Source organism: Saimiri boliviensis, chromosome 17, assembly GCF_048565385.1.
Source record: "Saimiri boliviensis isolate mSaiBol1 chromosome 17, mSaiBol1.pri, whole genome shotgun sequence".
Taxonomy (NCBI): Eukaryota; Metazoa; Chordata; class Mammalia; order Primates; family Cebidae; genus Saimiri; species Saimiri boliviensis.
Genome location: NC_133465.1, coordinates 72,401,321 through 72,420,044, shown reverse-complemented (window position 1 = coordinate 72,420,044; position 18,724 = coordinate 72,401,321). Strand labels below are relative to the sequence as shown.

The following is an 18,724-nucleotide window of genomic DNA, read 5'->3' as shown; positions in this document are numbered from 1 at the left end:
CAGTGGGGTCGGGGCCTCAGCCGGGGCGCCCCTCCTCCTGGGGGACCTCGCAGTGGGGTCGGGGCCTCAGCCGGGGCACCCCTCCTCCTGGGGGACATCACAGTAGAGTCCGGGCCTCACCCCTGGCACCCCCCGCCCAGGGAGGTCCATCCTGGACACCCCTCCTCCATCCTGAGGACACCCCGGCGGGGTCAGGGCCTCACTGCCCCCCTTCCTGGGGCGGTCGCGTGTCCTGCGCGCCCCGCTCTCCCCACAGGGAAGGTCTGGAAGGTCCCCCTGCGCGCCCCTCGTCCACCCGGGTGAGGTGAACAGCGCGGGGGAAACACACCAGCCTGCCTGAGGCTTCACAGCAACCTCCGGGCCGCCGGGCTGGGGTCCCTAACCCTAACCCCGCGGCGGCGTCTACGGAGCACCAGAGACAATGACGCGCGCCCCAGGCCAAGGCGAGAGGCTCCCGCGGCCGGGACGAGGCCGCAGCGGTGACCCGGGACCGGGGTGTGGCCCCGGGCGGAAGGCGGAGGCCGCGACTGCAAGGCCCCGCCCCCGCCGAGAAGCCACGCCCCCGCCGAGAAGCCACGCCCCGGCCGGGCCCCACCCCGATGGACGCCGCTCTGCACCAATTGGAGGCTGCCCGGCCTCAGACCCGCCTCCTGGTGCCCCCTGCGCAGGCGCCGTAGGCCGCACGGAGCTGCCGTGGGCGGGGCGTCCGGGGAGCGCCAGGCCATGCAGGCCCACGTGGTAGGTGCCCCGCCGGGAGCGGGGTCCTCGCGCTCCGCACCCCGCCCTCGCGTCCTCTCCGGCTCCGGGCTCGCCCACGGGGTCTCCGCCCTGAGCAGCGGTCCGGCTCCGCGGGCAAGCGCGGCTGCGCGTGCGGGGGACGCCCGGGATTGGAGGCCGCGGCCGCGAGCGGGGCGGGACCTGCAGCTCGGGCCTCCTCACCGGCCTTCCGCGTTCTGGGTTTGAAACTTCCGGGCCCGGAGCTCAGGCCGTTGCCTGCTCGCCCTCACCTGGTCGGGGTGGATGGACGGCACTCCTGCCTTGCCTCGGTGTTCCTTCCCTGCCTTTCTTCTCCGAGCCCGCACAGCTGCCCGGCCCCCCCCACACCTGCCCGGCCCTCGCACACCTGCCCCGCATCCCACGCACGAGCCCCGGCGCACCTGCCCTGCACCCTACACCCTCCCGCACACCTGTCCGTGTGCCCCACACAACCCCACGCCCACACACCTGCCTGCACACCTGCTCCGTGCCCACACACCTGCCTGTGTGTCCGGCACAGTTGCCCCACACACCTGCCCTAAACTGCCCACAAGCCCCAAACACCTTCCCCGTGCGCTGGCAGAGGCTGAGCTGAGGCCGTCAGGGTTCAGACCCAACCAATGGGCCGATTCTGTGAACAACCACGGCGGGGTGGGATTAGCAGTTGCCCAAAGGCTTAGCATGTTTTCTTTTATATTCCAGTCTTTTTTCTTTTTTCTTATCTTTTTTATTCCAGTTTTACTAAAAATGGGGACAGATTAATCGAGGTCTATCTTTTACAGAAACATTATGTTTTGTAGATCTTGAGAAAAATTATTTCTTTTAAGTAAATCCACAGTAAGGTAAATTTGTGAGTAAGTTAGGGAACTTCTTGTATTCTTGTAAAAATAAGTCCAGGAAGGGATAGAGTGAGGTTTCCTTTGTAAAGAACTTGACTAAATTGTGTTTTCAACACAATTTCAACTTTCTTGGATATGAATTAAGGGTGAGGACAGACTGTGGTCTCTGAGTATCTCTCCATATCACTTAATATTATCGTGTATACAATTAAGACTAACCTCCTGCCGTCACCTGTTTTGTTGGTGCTGGGTTTCACTGGTTTTACTCCATACCACTTTAGAAATTTTGTTTTGGCCAGCCCGGCCAACATGGTGAAACCCCATCTCTACTAAAAATACAAGAATTAGCACGGTGGCGCGTGGCTGTAATCCCAGCTACTCCGGAGCCTGAGGCAGGAGAATTGCTTGAACCGGGACCCAAGAGGTGGAGGTTGCAGTGAGCCAAGATTGTGCCACTGCACTCCAGCCTGGGCTACAGAGTGAGACTCCGTCTCAAAAAAAAAAAAAAAAAAAAATTTTTTTTTCTTTTGGGCTTCGTGAGAAAAAGACAGTGCTACTGCCAAGCCAGCCGTATTGCTAAGGGTAGAACACAGGAATAGAGAAATGAACTTCAGGCCTCCTGTTTGCTCAGCTTGGTTCTCTGACCACCTCCTGCCGGATACTTTGTTACAGCATTGTTTTTTGTGGGTTAGGGGTTACTTAAAGGGGTTACTTTGTTGCAGGTCCCCTAACAGGGTTTGCTGAAATGCTTGTTTCACCCAGAAAATGACCAACCAGTTATTTTCGTGAGTAGGTAGGAAGATATCCAGATACCTGTTTCAACCAAAACGATGTTTCCAGTCAGTGATTGGAACACTCATGATTTACCATTGAATTGGGAAGAATTTTGATGCCTTTCAGTTTTCTTCCCCCTTTCAAAAGCATGTGGAAGGCCAGTTCAGGGAACGCTAAGCTGTCCTAAGTCTTATGCAGTGAAAGCATGTTATGAGCCTGGAGGGAAGGACTGGACCCTTTTGTCACAGCTTATGTGCAGATGGTGAAAGGGAGGTAAATCACAGGGAATTAAGTTTTCACTTTTCTGTTAATCCATCTCTTTTGAATTCCAGTCTATCATCCTCCCAGTCCACAACGCTGAACCATGGCTGGACGAATGTTTGAGGTCTGTTTCGCAGCAGGACTTTGAAGGCACCATGGAGCTCTCTGTTTTCAACGATGCCAGTAAGGTATCTGTGAACTTCCTGTCGGGTGACTTAGCCCAGGGTCGGTCATGGGTGACCGCTCTGAGGGAAGGTTCCTGACCTGCCAGTGCTCTGCTTTCAGGACAAGTCTGGGGCTATCATTGAAAAGTGGAGAGTGAAACTGGAAGATACCGGGGTCCACGTGATCATTGGGGGGCACAATTCTCCTTCTCCCCGAGGCGGTAAGTAAACATGCTTAGTTTATTAAACTATAATTTGTGGTTTCTTATCAACTTACACACTGAAACAGTTTCATGTTCAAATACTGACAACAAGTATCCTGGTGGTAATTGGGTCGAGCACTTATTAAGAAGCTGGTAGAGGCTGGGCATGGTGGCTCACACCTGTAATCCCAGCACTTTGGGAGGCTGAAGTGGGTGGATCACTTGAGGTCAGGAGTTCAAAACCAACCTGGCCAACATGGTAAAACCCCATCTCTACCAAAAAACACAAAAATTAGGTGTCGTGGTGTGTGCCTGTAATCCCAGCTATTTGGGAGGCTGAGACACAAGAATTGCTTGAACCCAGGAGGCAGATATTGCAGTGAGCTGAGGTGGCGCCACTACGCTCCAACCTCGGTGACAGAGCAAGATTCTGTCCCAAAAATAAATAAATAATCTAGTAGACCTAAATTTCTTATTATTTGATAGAGATTTATTATAGACCTAAATTTTTTATTCTTTGGTGTAGGGATTTATTACCATGATCTGAAAGTGTCCACCCCCACATTCATACTTGAAACCCCCAAAGTGATGGTATTAGGTGGGGATTTGGGAGGTGATCAGGACATGAGGGTGGGGCCTCGTGAATGGGATTAGTGCCCTTATAAAATAAGCCCCACAGAGCTCCCTCATCCCCCCGCCCACCCAAGCTCTGTAAGAATCCGGGGGGAAGGCACCTCTGTGAACCAGGAAATGGCTCTCACCAGACACTGAATCTGCTGCAGTGCTGATCTTAGATTTCCCAGCCTCCAGACCTGTGAGAAGTACCTGTCTGCCACCCAGTGTGTGGTGGTCTGTGGTGGCACACAGGTTATTCCAGCCCTGGTGGCCACTCATCTACTTTCTGTCTCTGTAGATTTGCCTGTTATGGGCATTTCGTGTAGATGGAGTCACGTTACATGTGCCCTTTTGTAACAGGCTACTTTCCTTAGCGAGGTGTTTTAATGTTCCTCTGTGCTGTAGCACGCACCAGTGCTTCGTTCCTTTTCCCGATTGTGTGTATGTACCATGCTTCGTGTATCCATTTGTCAGGCGACAGACGTGGGGTTGTTCCACTCTTTGCTGTTGCGAATGGTGACAGCGTGAACATTTGTGTACAAGTTTTTGTTTGAACACTGGTTTTCAAATCCTTTGGGTATATGCCCTGGTGGAGAATTTCTGGCTCATGTTGCAATTCTGTGTTTAGCATACTGAGCAGCTGCCAGACTGTTTCCCGTGGTGGGTACATTTTATGTTCCTGCCAGCAGTGTATGAAAGTTACAATTTCTACGTATCCTCATCAACACTTGTTTTTTGTTTTTTTTTTTTTAATTATAGCTGTGCCAGTGGGCATGAAGTGGTATCTCATTGTGGTTTTAATTTGAATTTCCTTGTTGACTAAAGATGTTGTGCCTCTTTTCATGTGCTTGTTGGGCGTTTATATGTCTTCCTTGGGCCACGCATGGTGGCTCATGCCTGTAATCCCAGCTCTTTGGGAAGCTGAGATGGGTAGATCAGCTGAGGTCAGGAGTTCAAGACCGGCCTGGCCAACATGGTGAAACCCTGTCTCTACTAAAAATACAAAAAAAAAAAAAAAAAAAAAAAATTAGCTGGGCGTTGGTGGCAGGTGCCTGTAATCTCAGCTACTTGAATGCTGAGGCAGGAGAATTGCTTGAACCTGGAAGGTGAAGGTTGCAGTGAGCCGAGATCATGCCGGTGTACTTCATTCAGCCTGGGAAACAGAGTGAATAAATAATAAAACATAAATGGACTGGGTGCAGTGGCTCAGGCCTGTAATCCTAGCACCTTGGGAGGCCTAAGAAGCCAAGGTCATGAAGATTTTACCCATACGTTTTCTTCAGAGTTAAACTTGTAACTCTTAGGCCTTTGATCCATTTTGACTTAGTTTTTATATGTGGTGTGAGGCAAAGGCCCAGCTTCATTCTTTTTTGTAGATACTCAGTTTTTTCAACACCATTGAAAAGACTATTCTTCCTTCATTGAATTATCTTGGTATTCGTGTCAAAAGTCCATGGAAATTATATGAAGTATCTTCTCTTCATACATGGTATATGTATGTACATATATGTATAAGTGTCTGGAGTTAAATCCATACCGTAAACGTATGGATTCTTTCTGCGACTCCCAGTTCTGTTCCACTGGTCTGTATGTCTGTCCTTACACCAGTACCACATTGTTTTGATTACCTTAGCTTTGTGATAAGTTTTGTGAATTGTTTTCTTAATTTCCTTTGAGATTGCTCATTTCTAGTGGATAAACAATTGATTTTTCTTAGTGTTGACCTCGTACCCTACAATTGTAAGCGCTAATCCTTTATTGGCTCGAATAGTTTGCTCTTTGTGGATTTTTAGGATTTCCTGTATTTACGGTCATGTTATCTATGAGTAGAGATGGTTTTACTTCTTTTACAATTTAGATCCATCCATCCTTTCTTTCTTCTTCCTTCCTTCCTTTTCCTTTTTCTTTTTCTTCTTTTTCTTCTTTTTGACAGAATTTTGCTCTGTCAAAATCCAGGCTGGGGTGCAGAGTCGTGGTCTTGGCTCACTGCAACCTCTGCCACCTGAGTTCAAGCAATTCTCATGGCTCAGCCTCCCAAGTAGCTGGGACTACAGGTGCGCACCACCACACCCAGCTAATTTTTTTTGTATTTCTTGTAGAGATGGGGTTTCACCATGTTGGCCAAGCTGGTCTCAAACTCCTGACCTCAGGTGGTCCACCTGCCTCAGTCTCCCAGAGTGCTGGGATTACAGGGATGAGCCACTGCTCCCAGCCTTTTTCTTTCTTAATTGCTCTGGCTGGTGCTTCCAGGACAGTGCTGAATAGAAGTGGCAAAAGTGGCATCCTTGCTTAGGTTCCCGTAAGCAATTTTAGGGAAAAAGCTTTCAATCTTTCACTGTTGAATATGATATTAACTGTAAGTTTTTATAAATGCCATTTGTTATGCTAAAGAGGCTCCCTTTTAATTCTAGTTTGTTGAATTTTTGAATCATGAAAGGATGTCAGATTTTGTCAAATGCTTTTCTGCACCAATTTGAGATGATCATACAGTTTTGTCCCTTGGTTCTGTTAAGATGGTATATTGTGTTGATTGAGATTCTGTGTTGAACCCCTCTTCCATTACTGTGATAAATCCCACTTGTTCATGGTGTATAATCTTCCTAGTATATTTCTGGATTCAGTTTGCTAGTCTTTTCTTGAAGATTTTTGCATATGTATTCGTAAGGGATATATTGGCATATAGGTTCCTATTCATATAGTATCTTTGTGTGGCTTTGGTATCAGAGTAATACTAGCCTCATAGAAAAAGTGTTTCTTCCTCTTGTGTTTTGGAAGAGTTTGGGAAGAATTGATTTTAATAATTCTCTGTATTTGGTAGAATTCATCAGTGAAGCAGTCGGACTCCGGGATTTTTTGTTAGGAGTTTTATTACTGGGTCAATCTCTTTATTGTAAGTCTGTTCAGATTTTTTAAAAATCTTGAGTCAATTTTGGTAGTTTGTTTCTAGGAACTCGTCCATTTCATCTAGGTTATACAATCGTTCTTCATACTGTCATAATCCTTTTAGTTTCTGTCAAGTAGTTTGCTAGTAATGTACCACTTTGACTTTTATTTCAGCATTTTGAGTTGCCTTTCTTTTTTTCTTAATCTAACTGGGTTTGTCAATTTTGTGGACCCTCTTCAAAGGATCCACTTTTGTTTTTTGTTGATTTTTTATTGTTTTGTTATTGCTTATTTTATTTATTTCCACTCTAATCTTTACTATTTCCTTCCTTCTGCTAGCTGTGTGTTTATTTTTGTTTCTCTAGCTTCTTAAGGTGTACTGTTAGGTTCTCGACTTTACATCTCTTCTATATAGGTATTTATAGCTGTACATTCCTTTCTGTGCCCTGCTTTTGCTACACCCTGAAAGTTTTGGTTTGTTGTGTTCTTGTTTTCATTTGTCTCAGCATTTTCTAATTAGCCTTATGATTTCTTCTTTGGCATATTGCTTGCTTAAGAGTATATTATTTAGCTTTCATTTATGTATGAATTTTCTAGTTTTGCTTCTGTTATTTGTCTCTAGTTACTTCACTGTGGTCAGAGAAGTTATTTCATATAATGTCAATCTTTAAAAACATGTTTTAAGATATGATTTATGGCCTGACACGTCAGCTGTCCTGGAGAATGTGCCATGTGCATGGGAGAATGTATGTTCTGCTGCTGCTGCTGAGTGGAGCATTCTGCATATTTCTGTTAAGTATACTTGGTTTATAGTATTGTTCAAGTTCTCTGCTTCTTTATTATCGTCTGTCTAGCTGTTCTATTCATTATTGAAAGTAGAATGTTGAATCTCCAACTGTTACAGTAGAACCATTTCTCCCTCCAATTCAGTCGATCTTTGCCTTACTTAATTTAACCCTCCTGTTAGATGTGTACAGTTTCATAATTGTTATACCTTCTTGATGAATTGACCCTTTTATCAATATACAGTCTTTCTTTGTGTTTCATAATAATTTTGACCTAAAATCTATTTTATCTGATAGTAATACAGCCGCGCCAGCATTCTTTTGATTACTAGTTGCATGGAATATCTCTTCCCCTTGTTTCACTTTCAGCCTATTTGTGCCTTTGGATCTAAAGTGAATTCCCTTATAGACAGCATTTACATGGATCATAATTTTAAAAATCCATTCTGCCAGTCTTTGCCTTTTAGTTGGAGAATTTACTCCATTTACATTTAAAGTGATTACTGACAAGGAAGGACTTTTGCCATTTTGCTATTTGCCATCTATATGTCTTAAGTCTTTTTTATCCCTCAATCCTGTATTACTGCCTTCTTTTCTGTTTAATTGCTTATTTCTAATGTGCCATTTTGATTCCCTTCTTATTTCTTTTTCTATATATTCTCAAATTATTTTCTTAGCAGTTACTGTGGGGATTACAATAAACAAATTTATAACAGTGTAGTTTGAATTAATGCTTAGCTTCAATCATGTAACATTAACATAAATTTATAAACTTTTTTCATGAATGTAGATTTATAATTGTTTTCTGGTGTCTGTGTGGTGATAGGGGGCAGGGTCCACTCTGTCACTCAGGCTGGAGCACAGTGATATTATTTTGGATCAACACAATCTCCACCCACTGATTCAAGTGATTCTTGTGCCTCAGCCTCCCAAGTGGCTGGGACTACAGGTGCATGCCACCACCCCTGGGTAAATTTTGTATTTTTGGTAGAGATGGGGTTTTGCCCTGTTGCCCAGGCTGGTCTCGAATTCCCTTACTCAAGTGATCCATGCCCCCCCTCAGCCTCCCAAAGTGCTGGGATTATAGGGATGAGCCACCACAGGTGGCTTGTTTTCTGTATTTGTTTTTAAAACCGTATAGGAAAAAATATAAACCAAAAATAATACTATCTTTTATATTTACCGGTAAAGTAAACTTTATCACTGATCTTCATTTCTTCTTTGTCTGTGAGTTCCCATTTAGCATTCTTTCATTTCAACCCTGCAATGAACTTCCTCAGTTTTAGTTTATCTTAGAATGTCTTAATTGCTTCTTCATTTTTGAAAGATGCCTTTGCTGGATTGGATATAGGGTTCTTAATTGACAGTGTTTTTCTTTGAGCGCTATGAATACAGATGGTCTCCAACTTACCATTTTTCAACTTTATGACGGTGCAAAAGCAATACAAGTTAAGTAGAACCTGTGCTTCTGCTGAATTTTTAAAATCCATCCTGCCAGTCTTTACCTTTCAATTGGAGAGTTTACTGCAGTGCCGGCTCCCACAGGCACTCGCCCTTACCTCCCTCAGTGGCAGCGAGTCACAGCTCCCAGCCACCTGTGCATTTTTGACTTAACAATGCTGTGGACTTACAATGGGCTTGCTGAGGCAGGGGCTCATCCTAAGTTGAGGATCGTCTGTGTGTTATCCCATTGCCTCTGGCCTTCATTGTTTCTGATGAGAAGTAAGCTGTTAATCTTATTGAGGGTCTCTTTTAAGTGACAAGTCATTTTCTCTTGTCACTTCCAATGTTTTCTCCTTGTCTTTGGCTCTCAGCATTTTTACTTGATGTGTTTAGTTGTGAATCTTTCATGTTTATCCTAGATGGAGTGTTTATCCCAGATGTTGACTTTCCTGGATATGTAGATGAATGTTTTTCAATAATTGGAGAATTTTTCGGCCATTAGTTTTTAAACTTTTTTTTCGGCCTCTTTCTCTTGCCTTTCCTTGTGCTTGCATTATGTACATGTTGGTACAATTAATGGTATTCCACCTTTCTCTGAGATGCTCTTCATTTTCTTCATTCTTCCTCTCCATTTTCAGATTTAGACTTATCCATCTATCTTTATGTTTGCTAATTTTTTCTTCTGCATATTTAAATATACTTGAGCTCTTCCAGTAAAATTTTAATAATTCGAGAATTTTTTAGCCATTATTTTTCCAAAAATTTTTTCTCCTGCTTATTTCTTTTGCTCAAGAATTTTTTTTTTTTTTTTTTTGAGACGGAGTTTTGCTCTTGTTACCCAGGCTGGAGTGCAATGGCGCAATCTCGGCTCACCGCAACCTCCGCCTCCTGGGTTCAGGCAATTCTCCTGCCTCAGCCTCCTGAGTAGCTGGGATTACAGGCACGTGCCACCATGCCCAGCTAATTTTTACTATTTTTAGTAGAGACGGGGTTTCACCATGTTGACCAGGATGGTCTCGATCTGTTGACCTTGTGATCCACCCGCCTCGGCCTCCCAAAGTGCTGGGATTACAGGCTTGAGCCACCGCGCCCTGCCACTCAAGAATATTTTTATGCTCAACTGACAGTTTGGCTAGGTATAGAAAATTCTAGGTGCAAAATAATTTTTCTTCGAATTTTAAAGGGATTGCCTCATTATGTTCTAGTCTGTGTTTCTAACAAGAAATCTTATGCCAGTCTGACTCTTGTTATTCTAAAGATATTATTTCTGAAAGTAAGATTTTTCTTTTTGTGCTTTTGAATTTTGAAATTTCATGATGCTGGGTCAAGGTGTGTCAGGGTTTCTTCATTCATCCTCTGTTTTTCTATTGAGTGATTAGCTTGCACTCTTAGCTTTGATTGTAATATGTCAGGGTCCTTTTAGTTTGACTTTAAAGTTTCCACATAAGACTTGAAAAAAATATGCCTGCATATATTATGTGGGGTTGAACAAGTGGTGGTCAGCAGATGATAAAGCTTTAGTTGGTGGGCAGGTTCCTACAGATTTTAGGAGTCATAGTGTCTCTGAAATAATGGTTGTCAAATTTGTTGCTTGTTAGAATCATCAATGAGTTTTTAAAAACAGGTGCCTGAGTCTCACCCTAAGATATTCTCATGTAATTGATCTGGGGTGCAGTGTGGGCTTTGGGATTTTAAAAGCTTTTCAGGAGATTCTGAGACACGTCCAGGACCAGGAGCCACTGCTTCAGAATGTGGTTGGGAATGGGCAGCTTCACCCACTTCCTAGTGGACTTGGTCCTAAGCGAGTCTTATAGCTATGACGTGTTTCACAGGCAGGCAGCTGAGGGTTTCGGGTCCCTCTGGAACGTGTCTGTGAGCGAGCCTGGGGAGCTAAGTCCTTTGCTGGATCCTGTTGAGATCTGTGAGGCTCACAGCAACTCCTCCAGGGTTTTCAGGGTAGCTTGGGTGGAGGGAGGCGTCACAGAGGCTGTGGAGAGACTTGGCACATTCGGGTGGCTATTGGAGGAGGGAAATGAATGAGAGAAACGAATCCTGCTCTTCCCGACGCTCGGTTCCCTCAAAGCTGCCTTGCGTTCATCCTCCTACCTTCTGTTTTCCGCGTGTCTGGAGGCCACGACTCCTCGGAGGTATCCGGGTGGCAGAGGCGCCTGGACCGGGTCTCTCGTTGCCGCTGGGTGCGTGTGTCCCCCTCCTGGAGCCCCTGCAGTCCTCTTCTCCGTCTGCGGGGCGGGCGTCGTCCTTACGACCTGCATAACTCAGAATGGACGTGCCCATCGAGAGCAGAGCTGGGATCCGAACCCAGGACACCTTCCTCAAAGTTCCTGGGGGCCACTGGCAAGCGAGTGTAAAACTTCTGAACACGGACTCTCAGTAACACAGTTTTGCTGCTTCGTGGGAGTAGTTTAAGCTCTCCCAGTCACCACAGCGGCAGCTGCCGGGCGCCCCGTCTGTGGGTCGGCTGGTTTGTCTCAGCGTTGGTGTCCGCACGGTTGAATCGCCACCATCGCTGAGCTAGAGGCTTCGGTGCCCCCACCGGCACCCTGACCATCCCGCACTGGGGGTTGCGATGGCCAAGACCCGGCCGTGGCCTTCCCGGTGCAGCGCTGAGAACGACGAGGCCTCCCCGTCCCGGACGGTGGCACCCTAGGCCCCAGCAGCATGGCGAGCGGCCCGGGGTCCAGGTCCTGTGGGTGGAGTGATGGATGGCGGATGCTGCCCGGAGAGGATGGTCCAGCAGATGGTCGTGCAGCCGTTTCTCAAGGGATCGATTGCAGTCAGAGCCCAGACGCACGTGTGAATGGAGAGCTCAGAAGCCCTTGATTCGAGAAGCAGTGGAGAAGGAGGAGGTGACAAAGGAGCCGGGAGAGTCCAGCGCCAGACGGACGGCCGAGCGGCCACGGGAAACACTGGTGCACTTGGTCCTCAGGGAGTCTTACAGCTATGTAGCAGAGGTGGCCGCCGGGAGTGACGCCAGCACAGCACTGTCCCCGGGCCCTCGGTGGGTGGGGACCAGACCCCAAGTCCAGGCGGCTCCCGCAGACGCTCCATCCTCACCTGCCTCAGCAGGCCCCACAGGCGCGCTGACAAACCCCACAGAATCAACGTCTGCACCGTCTGAATCCAGCCAGCGACGTTGCCCGCGGCCGCCGCATCAGTTACGTCGAGTGCTTGGACCAAGCCTTTTTGTCGCTGGAGTTGGTCCCTGTGACAGCAGCTTTCCTTCAGCTGTGTCCTCCCTGGGGTACAGAGACGGCGGGAGCAGGATGCGGAAGGGAGGGAGCCCCCAGCAGCGTCTCGGCCTGTGCCTGGTGTGTCATTCTGAGGACACATTTCTGCTTCAACCAAACATACAAAAAAGAAGGTGGTTTAAAACACATGCCCCCAGCGTCGGGGCGTCCGGCAGGGGAAGGCCTTCGCCTTTTGCAGCTTCTTGCCGAGATGTAATTGGTGTAGCTTTTGGGTTTTTGAGTGGAGTAGGGGTGGCTGGATGTTGGTAGAGGTGAGTGGCACTCCTCACCTCCTCAGCGGGGGGCTGAGGAGGGAAGGGAACTTTGTCTCCAAACGCACCCCCTCCCCTGCCCGGCGCACCCCTCCCCTGCCCGGCGCACCCCCTCCCCTGCCCGGCACACCCCTCCCCTGCCCGGCGCACCCCCTCCCCTGCCCGGCGCACCCCCTCCCCTGCCCGGCGCACCCCTCCCCTGCCCGGCGCACCCCCTCCCCTGCCCGGCACACCCCTCCCCTGCCCGGCGCACCCCCTCCCCTGCCCGGCGCACCCCCTCCCCTGCCCGGCGCACCCCCTCCCCTGCCCGACTCACAGTCCCGACAAACAGCCCTGTGCGCTCTGTTTAGGAAAGCAGAGACATGTGTAAGATACCGAAGGAAGATTTTAAAAATAATTAGAAATAGGCCGGGTGCCATGGCTCACGCCTGTAATCCCAGCACTTTGGGAGGCCGAGGCGGGTGGATCACGAGGTCAAGAGATCGAGACCGTCCTGGTCAACATGGTGAAACCCCGTCTCTACTAAAAATATAAAAAATTAGCTGGGCATGGTGGTGTGTGCCTGTAATCCCAGCTACTCAGGAGGCTGAGGCAGGAGAATTGCCTGAACCCAGGAGGCGGAGGTTGCGGTGAGCCGAGATCACGCCATTGCACTCCAGCCTGGGTAACAAGAGCGAAACTCCATCTCAATAAATAAATAAATAAATAAATAAATAAATAATAAAAATAATTAGAAATAAAATAATTTTTAAAAGTTGGTCATTTAAAAGAAAAAGCATCTTTTGTGTGTTTTTTTGTTTGTTTTTGGGATAGTGTCTCGCTCTGTCACCCAGGCTGCAGCTCACTGCAGCCTCGACGTGGGGCTCCGGCACCCTCCACGCACCACCACACTTGGCTAAGGTCAAAAACGTGGTTTTAGTGACTCTTCCCACCGCAGCCTCCCAGGGTGCTGGGATTGCAGGCCCAGGAGCTGACCCACCAGCCCAGCCCCGCACCTGAGAGTCAACTTCACTCCCACGTCCTCCGAGCCTCAAAGTGCTGCAGGAGGAGAGCCCGGCCGGGAGCTGCCCTGTCCACTGAGACACGCCGAGGGTGCGGTGGCCACAGCAGTGTCCAGGAAAGGGTCTTTCAACACGAACTTGGAAAAATAACAGATGTGGCCGGGCATGTGGCTCACACCTGCAATCCCAGCACTTTGGGAGGCTGAGGTGGGAAGATTGCTTGAACCCAGGAGTTTGAGACCAGCCTGGGAAACGCAGTGAGACCCTGTTGCTGAAACAATCTTTTTAATATTAGCCAGGTATGGTGGAATAGAAAACTCCTTACAAATTGGTTATTGTGGAACATCCATTTCAACTTGCTTCTGAAATTCGTGTAAACAAATTGGCTTCTGAAACGACTATAACCAGCCTTTAAGATCCTTTTAAGTTAAAGACAGTTAGAGGGTGTTTGGCTTCTTCTGTAGGTGAATGAAAACAAATCTAAAGTGCTTTGGTGACCGTTGTGACACTCCTTGTCTAAAAGTATTTGTCCATTTTCAAAGCATTTTGCCTTCCACAAAACGCTTTTTGTAGGGTAGCTGTAACTTGAACACATCCCGTTTGTATTAGTTCTGTCAATAATAAAGCAATCGCCATAAAGCTCTGAAGGACACACACCATCTGCTGCCTGTCAGGTGTGGGCAGGGAGCCCTCGTGGGGACCCTGTTCTGCACTTTAATACATTGGGGTCGGTTTGGTTCTATCTGAAAGGGACGTATTTTCCTGTAAGAATATTTTTCTTAAATAGGGAGTTATATTGACTGTTAAATAACATAGATCCAGAGTGTCTGTCTTCAGAAGTGCTGGGTATTTGAAAGAGGTTGATTTGTTTGCTGTAATTTCATGCAATAATGGAGCACCAGATTTCTTAATAACGTGGCCACTTGCGAAAACCAAAATCAAGCGGGGTCCCACCCCCTCCTCTCCAGGAGGAAGGAATGTTAGTATCTTGCCGCTGTGTGAGTTTTCCTGCTGGGACCATGGCAACCGGATCACCTCACAAAGGACTGGCTTCCCAAACAGTAGCCCCACTCAAACATTTGACTTTCTTCAAGGCGATGATATTAAAGCAAATTCCTTGTCTTTGTCAAACACAGGATTCACTGTGAGAAACTTCCAGCTTCCTGAGTGAGATAAGTCTTCCTTCATTACCCAAGTTCACGGATTCGATTCTCCCCTGAAACCTGACACTCATAAGCCCTGCTGTGAGCACAGCCCCTGTGACCACGGCATGCCCGTGGAAGGCCCCGTGGAGGGGTCCTCGTGGTCCCTTGTTCTCACAGGTGCTCTCTGCCCCTGTTTCTCAAGAGGAGCTTCTGGGAGCTCGCCGTGCCCTGCAGGGTGGTGGAGGCCACCGTCTGGCCCATGGCGAAGCAGGCGCTCACCTCCAGGTGCATTTCCTCCCTGCGCCTCTCACACCCCTGGATTTCCCACATCTGGGATCCAAACTTCAGGGATTAATGCTAAAAATTAAACTGCAACCGCCTATGAACCCCCACCCCTGTAGAGGGCACTGCTCCCGGCTGGAGAACGCAGAGAGGGTGGGAGACTGTGCTTCCACTTCTGTGCGGCCACGTGGTTCGCTGGTGCCGTGAGCTTGCCCGCGTGGTCCCGGTGGGCCGTGAGCTTGCCCGCGTGGTCCCGGTGGTGCCGTGAGCTTGCCCGCATGGGCCGGTGGTCCCGTGAGCTTGCCCGCATGGGCCGGTGGTCCCGTGAGCTTGCCCGCGTGGTCCTGGTGGTGCCGTGAGCTTGCCCGTGTGGTCCCAGTGGTGCCGTGAGCCTGCCCGCGTGGTCCCGGTGGTGCCGTGAGCTTGCCCGCATGGGCCGGTGGTCCCGTGAGCTTGCCAGGTGCCCCAGGAAACAGGACAGCCCCCATGGGAGGGAGCCCTGCCCTCCCCTCCTTGGAGTGGAAACCAGGGAGTGCCACGGTGTGGCTGAACTGCACCCTCGGCCACATCTCCTCAGACCAACAACTTTCTGCAGCTCGTCTTGATTTGTCTGCCGGAGAGATTTCTTGTTGAGCTCTGCGCGCATCTGATTTGCTTTGTGTTTCTTTCCTGGGTGGCATCACCTCTGTAGCTGTCTGGTTAACGTGATACAGGTGTTGCCAGCGTCTTTTCTAGGGAAAGCGGGGTCCTGCCCCTTGCAGCCTCCTCAGCACCCGCGTTGTGGCCAAATGCCGCCTCTCATCCATCCTGGCGTCAGCGTCCTAGCTGAGCCTGCCGTGCCCCGGCTTCTGCTCTTCCTCCTCGTTCAGAACCTTCCTTGGCTATCCTTCCCGCCAGAGGAATGTCGAGCCTTCTTGGCCCAGCGGGCCGTTCTCCCGAAGGTGGCCAGTGCGAGCACAGCCCTGGGACCGGGGTCTGCCTGCCCTGCTCTGCTTTTGTCGGCTTACATTTTCCACAGCCTCGGGTTCCTGCCACGTCTCCCTAGCCGGGACCTTGTCTTCCTTTAAGCCTCCCCAACCTCGTTTTCAATCCTGTTCATTTGGCGGCATCGTTCAGCTCTTTTTCCAGCTCAGTTCTACTCCTATTAAAATACAACATCAATGCAGAAAAGTATGTGTCATAATCATACTGTGGCACTTGGGGGGATCACAGGCCCTGAAGCCCCTGCGGCCCCTCAGTTACCTCCCTCCCCAGGGGCGGCCACTTTCCTAGTTTCTCACAGCACAGAAGAATTTCGGCCGCCCTCGCACTCCGGGCCAGTGCCCCATCCGGCAGCCGCTCCCTTCTCTGCTCAGCAGCCCCGGAGAGGTGCCCATGCTCTGTGTACAGCCCTGGTGTGTATCTCCTTGGCCTGTGTGTTCCAGCTTTTCTGTTCTGCACTTGGGGAGTCCCCAGGTTTGAGCACTTATAACAGCGCTGCTCTTGGCCGCATAGGTTATGCTCTGCTGGGTTTATGCCGCACGGTCTGTTATGATCAGCACAGGGTCATGGGATGTGCATCCACGCTGGTGTTGTAGATGGTGGCAGCACATTCAGCTCATCATAGAGATGCATGCAAGATCATCACCCACCGAGCGTCCAGCTCAGTGACCTCCACCAGCCCCTCACACACGTGCAAACCACCCATCAAGTGTCCGGCTTGGTGACCTCCACTAGCCCATCACACACATGCAAACCACCCACCGAGCGTCCAGCTCAGTGACCTCCACCAGCCCATCACACACGTGCAAACCACCCACCGAGTGTCCATCTCGGTCACCTCCACTGGCCCATCACACACGTGCAAACCACCCACCGAGCGTCCAGCTCAGTGACCTCCACCAGCTCATCACACATGTGCTAACCACCCACTGAGTGTCCATCTCGGTGACCTCCACCAGCCCATCACACACTTGCAAACCACCCACCGAGCATCCAGCTCAGTGACCTCCACCAGCTCATCACACACGTGCTAACCACCCACCGAGCGTCCATCTCGGTGACCTCCACCAGCCCATCACACACGTGCAAACCACCCACCGAGCGTCCAGCTCAGTGACCTCAACCAGCCCATCACACACGTGCAAACCACCCACCAAGCGTCCGGCTCGGTGACCTCCACTAGCCCATCACACACGTGCAAACCACCCACTGAGTGTCCATCTCGGTGACCTCCACCAGCCCATCACACACGTGCAAACCACCCACCGAGCGTCCAGCTCAGTGACCTCAACCAGCCCATCACACACATGCAAACCACCCACCAAGCGTCCGGCTCGGTGACCTCCACTAGCCCATCACACACGTGCAAACCACCCACCGAGCGTCCAGCTCAGTGACCTCTACCAGCCCATCACACACATGCAAACCACCCACCAAGTGTCCGGCTTGGTGACCTCCACTAGCCCATCACACACGTGCAAACCACCCACTGAGCATCCAGCTCAGTGACCTCCACCAGCCCGTCACACACGTGCAAACCACCCACCGAGTGTCCATCTCGGTGACCTCCACTGGCCCATCACACACGTGCAAACCACCCACCGAGCGTCCAGCTCAGTGACCTCCACCAGCGCATCACACTCCTGCCAGCCCCCAGCTTCCCCCTTGTGACTGGATCCTGACTTTCGTCAGAGTAGACTTTACAGATTTCCTTCCGGGGGCATTTTAATTTTATTTAAAAAATATTCCCAGGGCTTAGCTTAGTGCTGTGCCCAGTAAAGGCCCACCTCATTTTCTTCCTCCGCTGAGTGTGATGGACTTTCATGACGTGCCAGGTGGACTCTGTTTTATCTTGTTCTCCTCACAGCACCTACCAAATGTGGAACATTGTCTCTCTCTGACTTTCCTTTCACTCCTTTGAAAGCTGACCCAGATTTTTGGTGGCCGTGCAAAGTGTTCTAGCTTTTTATGGGATATCGTTTACTAAGCTCTGTGAAAGAGAATGCTGCTGGAAACTGAATTATAAAGGAGTTTTGCTCTTCTTTTTCCACAGTTGGATACTCTAAGAATCAAGCCGTTGCCCAGAGTTCAGGGTCTTACCTTTGCTTTTTGGATTCGGTAAGTAACGTTCTTTTGTTTATGATGTGTGTGTATAATCAAATGTTCTTATGTTTTAGTGTGGTTCTGGAAAATCATTTTTCTTTTCTTTTTTTTTTTTTTTTTTTTTTTTTTGAGACGGAGTTTCGCTCTTGTTACCCAGGCTGGAGTGCAATGGCACGATCTCGGCTCACCGCAACCTCCGCCTCCTGGGTTCAGGCAATTCTCCTGCCTCAGCCTCCTGAGTAGCTGGGATTACAGGCACGCGCCACCATGCCCAGCTGATTTTTTGTATTTTTAGTAGAGACGGGGTTTCACCATGTTGACCAGGATGGTCTCGATCTTTTGACCTCGTGATCCGCCCGCCTTGGCTTCCCAAAGTGCTGGGATTACAGGCGTGAGCCACTGCGCCCAGCCTGGAAAATCATTTTTCTAATGGTTATTAGACTATAGTGTATTAGTCAGTTTTCACGCTGCTGATGAGACATACCCAAGACTGGGTAATTTATAAAGAAGAAGAGGTTTAAGGGACTCAGTTTCATGTGGCTGGGGGTGCCTCACAGTCACGCCCGTCTTACGTGGCAGCAGAGGAGAGAGTCAGCTTGTGCAGGGAAACACCCCCTTTCCATCCATCAGCAATCCTGGGACTTCTCACTATCGCTAGAGCAGCACGGGGAAGACCCGTACCCGTGACTCAGGTGCCTCCCACTGGGTCCCCCCACAACACGTGGGAATTGTGGGAGCAACAATTCAAGATGAGATTTGGGTGGGGACACAGCCCAGTCATGTCAAATAGTTATTGTGCAGCCTTAAAAATTAAGGTCAGTAGGTTCTCGCTGTTTAATCACTGTAGCACTTAATGAGTTAATCATGATAAATAAGATTATATCAACATGTAAAATTTCACAGAGAGCGGTGTAAACAATGAAGATAAACCGAGGTGAAATTGGAAAATATGGTACTTAAAAGATTAAT

General features: G+C 49.3%; 1 protein-coding gene across 8 annotated transcripts in view; it reads left to right on the top strand.

Annotated features, from left to right (window-relative positions):
- Positions 1-690: 690 nt before the first annotated feature.
- B3GNTL1 (UDP-GlcNAc:betaGal beta-1,3-N-acetylglucosaminyltransferase like 1) overlaps positions 691-18,724 on the top strand; it is an 83,034-nt gene continuing 65,000 nt past the window's right edge. For 6 of the 8 annotated variants that reach the window (XM_010342244.3, XM_074389092.1, XM_039476652.2 and 3 more), the window contains exons 1-4: positions 692-738; positions 2,702-2,818; positions 2,916-3,015; positions 17,706-17,770. In XM_010342244.3, the coding sequence (XP_010340546.1) occupies positions 724-738; positions 2,702-2,818; positions 2,916-3,015; positions 17,706-17,770 (297 nt within the window). In that variant the 5' untranslated portion in view covers positions 692-723. Of the gene's footprint in view, positions 739-1,056; positions 2,389-2,701; positions 2,819-2,915; positions 3,016-17,705; positions 17,771-18,724 lie in introns of those variants that run through there. The other 2 variants (XM_010342243.3, XM_010342245.3) reach the window with 2 other exon arrangements.